At 32.6% G+C, this 12866-nt stretch overlaps 1 protein-coding gene across 1 annotated transcript; it reads right to left on the bottom strand.

Annotated features, from left to right (window-relative positions):
* Nucleotides 1-223: 223 nt before the first annotated feature.
* Nucleotides 224-8659, bottom strand: LOC134687395 (peptidase M20 domain-containing protein 2-like). Its single transcript, XM_063547653.1, has 7 exons — nt 8539-8659; nt 7416-7792; nt 6761-6909; nt 6234-6376; nt 3505-3659; nt 2555-2798; nt 224-363 (listed from the first exon to the last, which is right to left on the bottom strand). The coding sequence occupies exons 1-7, from the start codon at nt 8615-8617 to the stop codon at nt 236-238; spliced, it is 1275 nt and encodes a 424-aa protein (XP_063403723.1). The 5' UTR covers nt 8618-8659; the 3' UTR covers nt 224-235.
* Nucleotides 8660-12866: the final 4207 nt, after the last annotated feature.

Here is a 12866-nt window from a genome sequence, read left to right as displayed (position 1 = left end):
ACCAGCGGACCATTGAAATAAGGTCGACACAAATACTTATGGATAGGTCTATATTATCCAATCTCTATGTTCTTTGAGCTTTGTAAAAATACACTTTAATAAAACCACTAATCCAACATATACAGAACCAATAAAGTTGGTAGTACGAAAAATATCAGTAGGACACATTCAAGTACAATACGATTACGGGCGCAAATTGTTTGATCATTTTAATTACAAATAATATGTTATAATGTTATTGAGTAATGTTACTAAACTCTTCCTTTATCTCTTTAAGAACGGCTGGATTTGTGTAGATATCTAATGCTGTCATTGCTAAAGCTTTTGATATAGCTAATGTGTATGGTTGTGCTGCTGGGTCGCCTATAAAATAGTATGCACATTCATTAGCAATTAATGTGACTTCCATTATCAAATCCAATTAAGAAGACACCACATGTAGCAGAAGGTGTATTTTATAGAGACGATTACCATTTAATACTATACATAGATACGGTACTCGTCAATTGCTATTTGATCAATGGTCCGTCTTGTTTTATTAAGTTTTAATTACTCTTCATTGTTAGTATTATCATATCTTGACCATATTATTTCTATTTAAAATTGAAAGTGAGTTGTCACACACAACGAGAACATGGAAAAAACTAAAATCAATTAACTTCCATTTATTTTTCTACTTGGAATTGCAAAATATACCAGAGGAACAGTCAAACTCATAATTCGAAAATAAACTGACAACCCCTGGCTAAAAATGAAACAGACAAACAATAAAACACATGACACAAATGACACTATAAATGACAGTGTTCCAGCAACTAATAGGTTAGTGTTTCCTACTGTATTCCTGTACATCTGGACTTGCATTGTCCTATTGTGTTGCCATTGGTAATTAGTATTATTACACGTTCTTCGTATGATTAAACATTTCAAGAACACAACAAATAAGTTAGAATATAAGATCCACAAGATACCAAAAGATGAATTAAAACTATATAGTCGGAGACAAATTACACAATTATGGCAAAACATTAAAAAACAAGAATGTGTCCCTAGTACACGAATGCCCCACTCGCACTATCATTTTCTAGGTTCAGTGGACCTTGACATGGGTGTAAAAACTATAATTTTGCATTAAAATTAGAAAGATCATATCATAGGGAATATGTGTAATAAGTTTGAAGTTGATTAGACTTCAACTTCATCAAAAACTACCTTGACCAAAAACTTTAACCTGAAGCAGGACAGACGGACGAACGAACAGACAAACAAACAGACGAACGGACGGACGAACGAACGCACAGACAAGAAAACATAATGCCCCTCTACTATTATAGGTGGGGCATATATAATGGAAAGACCAAAATCCAGACTTCAAAACACTAGGTAAAATTAAAGGAAAGAACACTAACTCCGCCAAAAAAACGGAGGTGATCGCATGCGCTCTGGACAAGTCCACTTTTTACATTTAAAATGATCGGGGACAACCCGGAAACAACAGTCGCCTTTTAGAAAGTGTTAAATCGTACGTGATGAAAACATTGGTACTAACAAAACGTTTTGTAAACCTTACACCATCAAGGTATTTCATTTGTTTATAAATTTACTAAAAAATCAGTGGAGTTGATGGACGTGTATTTTAAAGAAAATTAAGTATTCTACCAGTCATCATTCATTATCTTTTACTCAATTTAAAATGATGATTCAGAATTCATACAAGAAAATGAAAAGAAGATTACAGAATCCTTTAACTTTATAATCTGCTATAGTTATGATGTCCTAGCTTTCACTGAAATATTTAAAATTTGGTGACTTAGTTAAACGCATCTTACCTATCGAATTTTAGAATGGATACCAACGACAAATGGTTTGCTTTATACATGTGTTGAGCTCTTTAGATACAAGCAGCATATTCTTCTAGATTTGTACTGTTACGATAATACCCATTGTTTCTTATTCCCGATTGTGTAATTTTAACCCGGTGTGGATTTGAATTACGGGTGATCCATGCTTAGCATGAGACGCTTATCATGTCGACGCACCTGGTTTCGCCTTTTCGGGGATTCATGTGGATTCTCCGTTTGAGTTTATTGCCTAAATTTGTCTTTTCTTAGTCGGTTCACGAGATTTGAACATCGGTAAACTAGTGTGGCTATAATTTATACCTTGTGAGCATCATGTATTAACACATATAAATATGGAATATGTATAATATTCATCTTCCAGTTGATTAGATCTAAAAAGCCTTCATTTTCTTAAAAGAATTACTTACAAACTCAAAGAGTATGCATGTTACCTATCGTTGATTTATATCATATACATAATTATCCTATATCATACATGTATGATGAAACTTTAAAATAGTGTTTTCGACCCAAATTAGTTTTTTTATAAGGAAAATTATTAAGTGTGATATTTTAAAGGATAGAATGACAGACGGTATTTGAATTCACTTGACGTGTGTGTTTTACTAGGATTAAGTTGATTAATGATGAAATTGGGGATGATCTAGTATTGAAAACAAAATACGGTAGAATATTCAGTAGTATTGACTTACCAGAAGCTGTTGTGAATCCTTCGTTGTGGTTGCATATTTTAGTTCCAATATAGTACTTAGGATGTATACTCGGAACAATCCTGGATACATTTCCCATGTCCGTGGCACCACCATATTTAAGTACCACATCCAGGTCATTGTCAATATGGACGCCAATAGATGACGCATTTTCTTCAAACAGCTTTGCCATTCTGTTATTTGACATCAATGCGGAATAAAAGTGGTCGGCAAATTTGTATGTTGCCTATACAAAAAAGTACAAAAAATAAAAGTTGCTTTCAAGAATACCGGCAATACGCATATCCGTTGTGTAGTCTTGTCTATCACTATCTTCCAAAGCATTATGCAGATAAGATTTAGACATATAATAACCTAACATCTTAAATAAATTTATTGTTAAGGTTCTTTGTCTAACTAGTTCTTGTTTGAAGGGTTATACTGTTATTAATTTATTTGGTTGCTGTACACGATAAAATGTAATATAAAGAAATTGACTAGTTTTCACAAGACTTACTGCACATTAAGAACCAGTATTTTCATAATTTCAAGACAATTGTAAATGAAAACATAGACAGAAATATAGCGTACGTAGATTGAATGAATCAAATAATACTATATTATGATGGGTATAATCCTCAAAGCTGCAGTTGACAAAAAGTAAAATCACAAAAATACTGAACTCCGAGGACAATTCAAAACAGAAAGTCGCTAATCAAATGACAAAATAAATGTTTACTTTAATGTCAACGAATAAAAGGAGATGGTATATATACATAAATGGTACAGCAACACAGCTTACATAAATCAAAAAGACATCAAGAAGTCAACATAGAGTCAATAATCGATTTTTTTTTTACTTTTGAACAGCGGTATACTACTGTTGCATTTGCTATACAATATACCAAGCCTCTAAATAATTTCAAACGTCAATGATATTATAAAGTGTGTACCTTACATCCTGTTGCAGTTGCTGCACCTTCAATACAACCGACGAATTTCTCCTTTAAAATATTGAGCTCTTCATCTGTTGGTGTGCTGAGGTAGTATTCGAGTTCTGCTTCATTTGGAATAATATTAGGAACATCACCTCCCTTTTTAATAATACCTAGAATAAAGAAATATGCGTTGGCAAATCAAAGGTAACGCAGATTAATCCTTTCGATATTCAAGAGCTTGCAGTTGCTACTCAGACTTTGTAAAACGTCAAAAGTGTCGGAGTAAAAAGTTGATGAACCTGGAGTATGTCAAAGAACGATCGTTCTTTTCTTCAAAAGTTTATCGGAAGGAACCAAGACCTTGTTGATAAGTATTCCGTATTTACTTTACAAATAATACATGATGGTCTTGAAGTTATTCTCGGTACTGCCGTTGTCAATCATCTTAATAAAGTTTAATAGTATTCTTTTCTTTTTCTTTTATTGCTGTTACTTTTACTGTTTGGTATGTTTTTGGCGATATTCATTTGACGTGACTCTGTACTTGTACATTTGTGTTATTGTTATTTCACATGGCCATAAAAGAGGGAGGTTTGGCATGCCACAAAACCAGGTTCAACCAACAAGTCAGGAATATGGCCATTGTTGTATTATAGTTCGTTCTGTATGTGTTACATTTTAACGTTGCGTCGTTTGTTTTCTCTTTTTTTTAGTGTAAATTCACATTGCGATAAGACGTGTCACGGTACTTGTCTATTCCAAATTCATGTATTTGGTTTTGATGTTATATTTGTTATTCTCGTGGGATTTTGTCTGATGCTTGGTCCGTTTCTGTGTGTGTTACATTTTAGTGTTGTGTCGTTGTTCTCCTCTTATATTCAATGCGTTTCCCTCGGTTTTAGTTTGTTACCCCGATTTTGTTTTTTTCCATGGATTTATGAGTTTTGAACAACGGTATACTACTGTTGCCTTAATTGTTATATGGTCAATGTTTTGTATTCTGGTCTTTCATTTATGCTTATATGCTTTGTCTCTGTGTCTTTTTGTGTTTCTTTGTTACATATATGTGTTTGTTCTCTAGCTATAAAACCAGGTTTAGTCCACCATTTTTTTATTTTACGTTTTAGACGTCTTTACTCGTTTTATGCCTCAAAACTGTACGATGTATGAAATTACAAAATGTTATGGTTATAGATTTTTTTTCTATAATTGTCATAAGTTATTCCTTAAATGGTCATAAAGTCGCTGGGCTTCTAAATGTCGTATATGATTTTTTTGGCTAAAAATACTTTTTGACACCAATGGTCTGGCCGAAAGAAAATCTTTGGTTTTACAAAATAGCATACAGTTAGACCAATTAAAATGTGTGAAATAAGACATAATATACAAAATTGCCAATATCAGTTGTTTGTAAAGTTTGCTTCCAAAATGTTGTATGAAAACATGAAAATCATTGTAGAATGGCTTTGGGGAAAAAATAATTGTACATTTCTTTATTTCTGTGAAAATAATTTAAGTTCTTGGATAATCCAGAAATGTCAAAGTTTTTATTTAACTGTAATTTACAAAAATGGTCAAGTTCACATACTGTGAAAGTAGTTTAATTCGTGGGTATCAATTTTCGTGGTTTGAGCAATATTGAAATGTTCGTGGGTTTTTAAATTCGTGGATTTTCGTTTTCTAAAAAAAAAAAGATTTTAGCCTTTAGAAACGAAGGTTACACATAGTCTGGAATAAAGGAAATTGCAAAGTAAACATTGACCCGTTTAAACCGTAGTGATAACACCAATTAACCCATGATAAAGTGATCAACAGATCAAAGGTGTTAATTAGGCCATAAACATGTCACTAAAGAAAACAGTAGCATAAACAAATGCTACGAACGTATCTTGAATTGTCAAATTATTCCTATCAAAATCAAGCAAATTATCATTTCCCATATGTATGAGAACTATGAGGATATAAAATAAACACTTTATCATACAAGCATATCAATACCGGAAATCTGACTTTTATCGATCAAAAATATATTTTATGAGAATTAAAAGATCAAAAGTTAAGTTTTTAACGATTAAATGGGTATAATCCTGCATGCAGTTGTAGTTCTGTGACTGCTATTAAAGTATTCTTAGATTTGGCGTTATTCAATGTATTCTCTAGATCATATAAGTAGTCAAACATACCGATGGGGGTCTTTCCATGTCTTGATTTGGACAATGGTTGTTTTATTTCGTTGGACACTTAAATTCGTGGATAAAGTCATCCACGAAAACCACGAAAATTGGTACCCCACGAATAAAAGTACTTTCACAGTAGGACATTTTGGAAGCATGCATTTTGCAAAAAATTTCAAAGCCTGTTTGCGACATATTTTTTTCTTGAAAAATTTGTAATTTAAAACATTTTAGAAGCCCATCGACGATAAGTTATTTAATTATTTGTCACATTGAAGATTCGTCTTACATGATCAGCTCATAAAATTTAGTGTAACGGAAATACATTTATTGATTCCAATGGTCTATACATCCGACATTCTTGATAATTGATACAATCAACCCTCCTGTACATTACCGTACGTTGTGTCCAGTTTCGGCATGAACATGTACAGTTTTTATAGATTGAGTACTTTTGGGGAATCTATTTGTAACCAAACTTTAAAATTGGATACATAGTATAAGATATCCTTTGTTATTGCCCATTAAATTTGGACACCTTGCGAGAATTAAACTAGTTTTACTTTTTACCCATAGCTCTCCACATTGGTTTCATCTGCTGTCTCATACATGATATATTGTTATAACAAGTTACTGCTGCGTCTAAAGCATTAACTCCGTCCCAGGGAAAAGATGATGCATGTGATGCCTTTCCTGTAAAACGTATGTTGACTCTGAAATGAAAAATAATGGGTTATTATTGCAGACTTGATTTTAAACATTGATCAATCAAATGCAAAAACTATGCCATGGAATTGCTGATTGACTGGTGTAGAACCTTTTTTTAACTGAGCGTCACTGATGAGTCTTGTGTAGACGAAACGCGCGTCTTGCCGACTCTAGCAAATCAAATTATAAGTCTGGTACCTTTTATTACTACAATTATATAGCCCTTCCATAATATCCTGAATAGTAAATTGTTTAAAATATACTAGTATCATTGAAGCTCCAAAAACTATTATTAAAGATGAAGAAAAGAAATAGAGTGGCGATTGTTCTTGTCCATCAAGAATATATGTAAGTATATAGAACTTGACGACAATAAATTATAAACTTACGGAGTCATAGCAACCATAAGAGGTTTAGATAATGTAAATTGTGAAGGATGAGCCATCATGGCGACATCAACGTCATTAAATACACCTGCAGCTATCATGTAGGACTTCCCACATTTCCCTTCTTCTGCTGGTGTTCCAATTACTGAAAGCTTTAAATAGATACAAAGGACATTATCCGTTAGCATACTATATAATATTAGTAAACACCTGTGTTTTGTTAATCACCTTTTTTAAATACAAAAAGGAATATCTTTCAATCCATTTTTCAAAAAAAAAAATTTTTTTTAGTTCAGTGGTATTTAACATTTGTTTTGTAATTACTTTTATAGAATATACCAATACCAAATATTTCGAACGTTGGAAACCGTTCGGGTGCTCAACGGAAAATGAATGGTCTAAATAAAGGAACATTTAGTTTAACGAAATTAACACGAATTTCGCAATCCTGAAAAATCTGACCATGCTGTTTTGGCTGAAATTAAATTAAAAAAGGGATAACTGTTTGAATTATCAACAGGAGCGTGTCATGGTTACGGTGAGCTGTCCAGATGTGGAAAAGCTCCTAGCAATGCATGTACCATCTGATGCAGCTTTAAAAATTCCAAATTCTTTTAATTAAAGGAAATAAAATATCAATTTTTATTTATAAACTTACCTTTCCACACTTCAGGTTTTGTGTTGACATTGCTTCCTTAATCGCAATCCCTGTGGCCACGCCTACTTCTGCGATAAGGTTATGGCCACATGCGTGTCCTATATTTGGTAAAGCATCATATTCACAAATAACTGCAATATGGGGTTTTCCCTCACCATAAACAGCTCGGAAGGCAGTGTCTATTTTGTACTTTCTAGTCACATCAAATCCATTTTTCTCTAGAAATTTTGTAAGCACTTCATGTGCATGGAACTCTTGGAAACCCAGCTCTGGTGTTTTCCAAATGTCTTGGCTAAGGTCATTGAGTCGATTTTTATTTTCATCGATGAATGTGCAAGCGACGGACTTTATGTCAGACATACTTTGATGGTTTACTCCTACAATTAAAATCAAAAATTAATTCTGACTTAGGTATATGTATGTGATGATGAATACGTTAACGACTTTTGAATGCATAAATTGTTAAAACGGCTGTTTTACCTTAGGCATAGATTACCTTAGCTGTATTTGGCAAAACTTTTAGGAATGTTGGTCCTCGATGCTCTTCTACTTCGTACTTTATTTGGCATTTTTAACTTTTTTTTTATTCGAGCGTCACTGACGAGTCTTTTGTCAAATCTCATTCAATTTCATATTTTGGTTAGCTATCGTGAGCGTCAATGGATTTAAATGTTTAATTATCGCATTTTCAGAAACATTTTACATTTATTCGTCATATGGGGTATCCCATTCCTATATTGGCTGTAGTCAAGATAATTTCACACGAATTTTGATCAACGATTACAAATATTTTTATATAAATTTCGCACGATTTTGATCAACGATTACAAATATTTGGATATAAAACTGTATTCTCAAAATTTTATTGATTAAAATTCTACTATAATGACTACACACTCATTGATTTAATATGTAAAATACGAAAACGTAATTTAGTACATGATATCACATGAACTATAATTTCAACAATTTGTACAAGCTTAAAAATAGATAGATTGTGTAAATGTTAAATCGGCGTTCCTTATGTTTTGGTGTTACGTACACTTAGTAAACTTTGTAATTTTATAATAGTTTCTATCAATGAAATTATGTTATAAACACATTAAAATGGTTGTATACAAACTGTGTAAACATAGTGTCCTTGTAATGTTCAATGTCTGACAAAATCTTGTCCGAATTCTGAAAACTGTGGCTATAAACATTAGTACTGAAATTTACTGGGTTTTAGATTTATGGAAGACCATTAGTGTGAACATCCACTGTATAATGTTGATATTATAAATATTATAGTTTATGTTATAGATACACAATAGTCCTCGCCTGTTTATAGGTATACACATTTTGTAGTGTGTATCGTACTTAATTCATATCGCAAATTTTTGCTTATGTTCGCAAAGGAAGTTTTGACCTCTAGGAGGTCATATATGTTCGTCTTTTTCGAGGATTTATCAAAAGTGAAAAATAGGTGCATTAAGTTTTTTAATTCTTTTTAGAACTTTTGATAATTTATACTGTATCGAAATTCCATTTTATTTTATTTTTAAAAATTTTAACAAATTGGAAATTATTATCTTCGTTTAAAAATTAAACAGTTTAGATAGTTAAAAAAAACTTAATGGTACTAAGCTGAACGTAGTTTTAACCATTTTGTTTTAAACGTAATAATATCTTTATTTCATATTTGCTGTAACAAAATACTAAGTTTACAGCTTGTAACTTAGTATCCCTCATGTTAGTTTACCTAATAGTGTAGGGAAACACTATTTATTGATGAGTTATAACTTATTCATAATATTAGTAGTTATAATTGTAATAAGTATAATTAATTTCACAAATATATAAAATAAATATTGTGAATACACATACAGATCTTTGTTAAAAATTTCTTGTCTTTTTTTTTATACATTAAATTTTCCGGAACTTTTTTCGTTATCGATTTTAATCATTTTGATTTTTTTAAATGACGATTTCACTCGACTATTTCACGGTTTTTATTTTTGAAAGTTTGGATATTAAAAATGTAGTATGCGTATTTTTGTTCAATCTACTTTCATTCACATTTGAACAATCATAAAACTTTGGATGATTTTTTTTCTAGGATGGATGTTTTTCTTAGTTTCTCATTTACATTGATCTTTCTATTTAAGACATACTCAAACACATGTCGTCTACATAATGATAAAACTACATTAATATAAACCATGTTTTGTTGAAGAAAGCATTCATATTACGAGTTTGATTTTAATTTTCAATAACCAACAAGTCAATGAAGGAGAAAATTCATAAAAGATATCTTTGCAAAAGGATATTTTCACATCTTTATGAAAAAATCATAGTGCTAAATTTTTTGTAGTGTAAAAAATTGATGTTTTAGACATAAAAGTACGTGCTTTTGTCATGATTCTGTAGAATTCTATAGATTCTGTTGACTTTCCAACTTTACACTACACTTCCACACGACCAAATCAAACAAAAGTTTCCTATTTAATAAAATAGTCCTTTGACCGTATTTTTATGATTTTACTTTTTGATAAATCTGACTGCAACTGTATTTACTGCAACTCATTTAAAGCCTTCTTCTCTAATGAAAAAGGTAAATATGCAAGCTGTGCACCACTTATTGCGGACCTCTTTTTGTAATGTTATGAGTTACAATTTATGACAAAAATAAGCAAAGACCCATCAAAACAACATCTGATAAACAAATTTAATAATACTTTTAGATATTTTGATGATATTTTGGCTCTCAATAATGACGACTTCAGTATGTATATTAATGAAATTTATCCTGCTGAACTTACTTTAAATAAAGCTTATGCTAACAATGACCACTGCCCCTTCCTCGATCTTGATATCTATATCACTAACGGGAAGCTGAATACTAAAATTTATGATAAAAGGGATGATTTTTCATTTCCTATCGTTAATATATCCGTTTTTAGATGGTGACGTTCCCTTGTCACCATCTTACGGTGTTTATATATCTTAACTTGTACGATTCGCTCGTGTATGTAAACATGTTTTAGATTTTAACGAGAGAAGTTTATGTATTACTGAAAAATTATTACACCAGGGTTTTCGATATCACAAACTAGTCAAAACATTTACTAAATTTTATCATCGGTATAAAGACATCATTAGTAAATATAGCTCAACATGCAGACTTCTTATACGTTCAGGTATTTCACATCCATTTTTTTTATGGAAATATTCTTTATAAAGCACAAAGGTGTCAGTATTCACCTCAGAAACTTACAAAACCTTTGAATAGACTTATTAAGAAGGGATATAATTACGATACTGTTGTCAGGTCATTAAAGATTGCATATTTTGGCGTTAATATTGAGTCACTGATAAGGTCTTTGCGTCGGAACTAAACACATTTATTCTAAAAACAGTTGTTGGCATGACACGGGTTATGTTCTTCTCATATATGTTATGATGGTATGATACTAAACCCCTAACGGGAAGGATTATGCCTGATGTTCATATGATGAAATCATAATCTTTCAGTCAGTTTGATTGAAGTCTGGAGCTGGCATGTCAGTTAACTGCTAGTAGTCTGTTGTTATTTATGTATTATTGTCATTTTGTTTATTTTCTTTGGTTACATCTTCTGACATCAGACTCGGACTTCTCTTGAACTGAATTCTAATGTGCGTTTTGTTTTGCGTTTACTTTTCTACATTGGTTAGAGGTATAGGGGGAGGGTTGAGATCTCACAAACATGTTTAACCCCGCCGCATTTTTGCGCCTGTCCCAAGTCAGGAGCCTCTGGCCTTCGTTAGTCTTGTATTATTTTAATTTTAGTTTCTTGTGTACAATTTGGAAATTATTATGGCGTTCATTGTCACTGAACTAGTATATATTTGTTTAGGGGCCAGCTGAAAGACGCCTCCGGGTACGTGCGGGAATTTGTCGCTACATTGGAGACCTGTTGGTGACCTTCTGCTGTTGTATTTTTATTTGGTTGGGTTGTTGTCTCTTTGACACATTCCCCATTTCCATTTCAATAATTGTATCTCTTTTGTATTCATCTGATTAGTTAGGCCTTTTTAGCTCACCTGGCCCAAAGGGCCAAGTGAGCTTTTCTCATCACTTTGCGTCCGGCGTCCGTCGTCCGTCGTCGTCCGGCGTTAGCTTTTACAAAAATCTTCTCCTCTGAAACTACTAGGCCAAATCAAACCAAACTTTGCCACAATCATCAGTGGGGTATCTAGTTTAAAAAATGTGTGGCGTGACCCGGTCAACCAACCAAGATGGCCGCCACGGCTAAAAATAGAACAATTATAGATAGAGATAAACTGTAAACACCAATAATGTTCAGCAAAGTAAGATCTACAAATAAGTCAACATGACCAAAATGGTCAGTTGACCCGTTTAGGAGTTATTGCCCTTTATAGTCAATTTTTAACCATTTTTCGTAAATTAAATTAATCTTTTACAAAAATCTTCTTCTCTGAAACTACTGGGCCAAATTAATCCAAACTTGGCCACAATCATCTTTGGGGTATCTAGTTTGAAAAATGTGTGGCGTGACCTGGTCAACCAACCAAGATGGCCGCCACAGCTAAAAATAGAACATAGGGGTAAAATGCAGTTTTTGGCTTATAACTCAAAAACCAAAGCATTTTGAGGAATCTGACGGAATAAAAATGTTTATCAGGTCAAGATCTATCTGCCCTGAAATTTTCAGATGAATCGGTCAATAGGGTGTTGGGTTGCTGCCCCTGAATTGGTAATTTTGAGGAAATTTTGCTGTTTTTGGTTACTATCTTGAATATTATTATAGATAGAGATAAACTGTAAACACCAATAATGTTCAGCAAAGTAAGATCTACAAATAATTCAACATGACCAAAATAGTCAGTTGACCCGTTTAGGAGTTATTGCCCTTTATAGTCAATTTTTAACCATTTTTCGTAAATTAAAGTAATCTTTTACAAAAATCTTCTTCTCTGAAACTACTGGGCCAAGTTAATCCAAACTTGGCCACAATCATCTTTGGGGTATCTAGTTTAAAAAATATGTGGCGTGACCTGGTCAACCAACCAAGATGGCCGCCACGGCTAAAAATAGAACATAGGGGTAAAATGCAGTTTTTGGCTTATAACTCAAAAACCAAAGCATTTTGAGGAAATTTGACATGGGATAAAAATGTTTATCAGGTCAAGATCCTGAAGACCCTGAAATTTTCAGATGAATCGGTCAATAGGTTGTTGGGTTGCTGCCCCTGAATTGGTAATTTTGAGGAAATTTTGCTGTTTTTGGTTATTATCTTGAATATTATTATAGATAGAGATAAACTGTAAACATCAATAATGTTCAGCAACGTGATGGGCCAGGCCAGATGTGCTAAAAAGGCACCTCACCAGACTAAAAAGTCAGCTATAGGAGTGAAACTCGCCTGGGTTCTCATCCGACCTACATCTGCAAGTAAAATCTTAGCAT

The sequence above is a fragment of the Mytilus trossulus genome, chromosome 10 (assembly GCF_036588685.1).
Source record: "Mytilus trossulus isolate FHL-02 chromosome 10, PNRI_Mtr1.1.1.hap1, whole genome shotgun sequence".
Classification (NCBI taxonomy): Eukaryota; Metazoa; Mollusca; class Bivalvia; order Mytilida; family Mytilidae; genus Mytilus; species Mytilus trossulus.
Note: the sequence above shows the minus strand (reverse complement) of the source record. Positions and strands in the feature narration are given on the sequence as shown.

Excerpts from the sequence above, each read along its gene's own strand:
- LOC134687395 (XM_063547653.1), bottom strand. The coding sequence starts at position 8,617 with ATGTTTATAGCCACAGTTTTCAGAATTCGGACAAGATTTTGTCAGACA. Across the intron at positions 7,793-8,538 it reads AAGGACACTATGTTTACACA|GAGTAAACCATCAAAGTATG; the intron begins GTTTGTATACAA and ends TTTTAATTGTAG. Across the intron at positions 2,799-3,504 it reads CAACTGCAACAGGATGTAAG|GCAACATACAAATTTGCCGA; the intron begins GTACACACTTTA and ends TTTTTTGTATAG.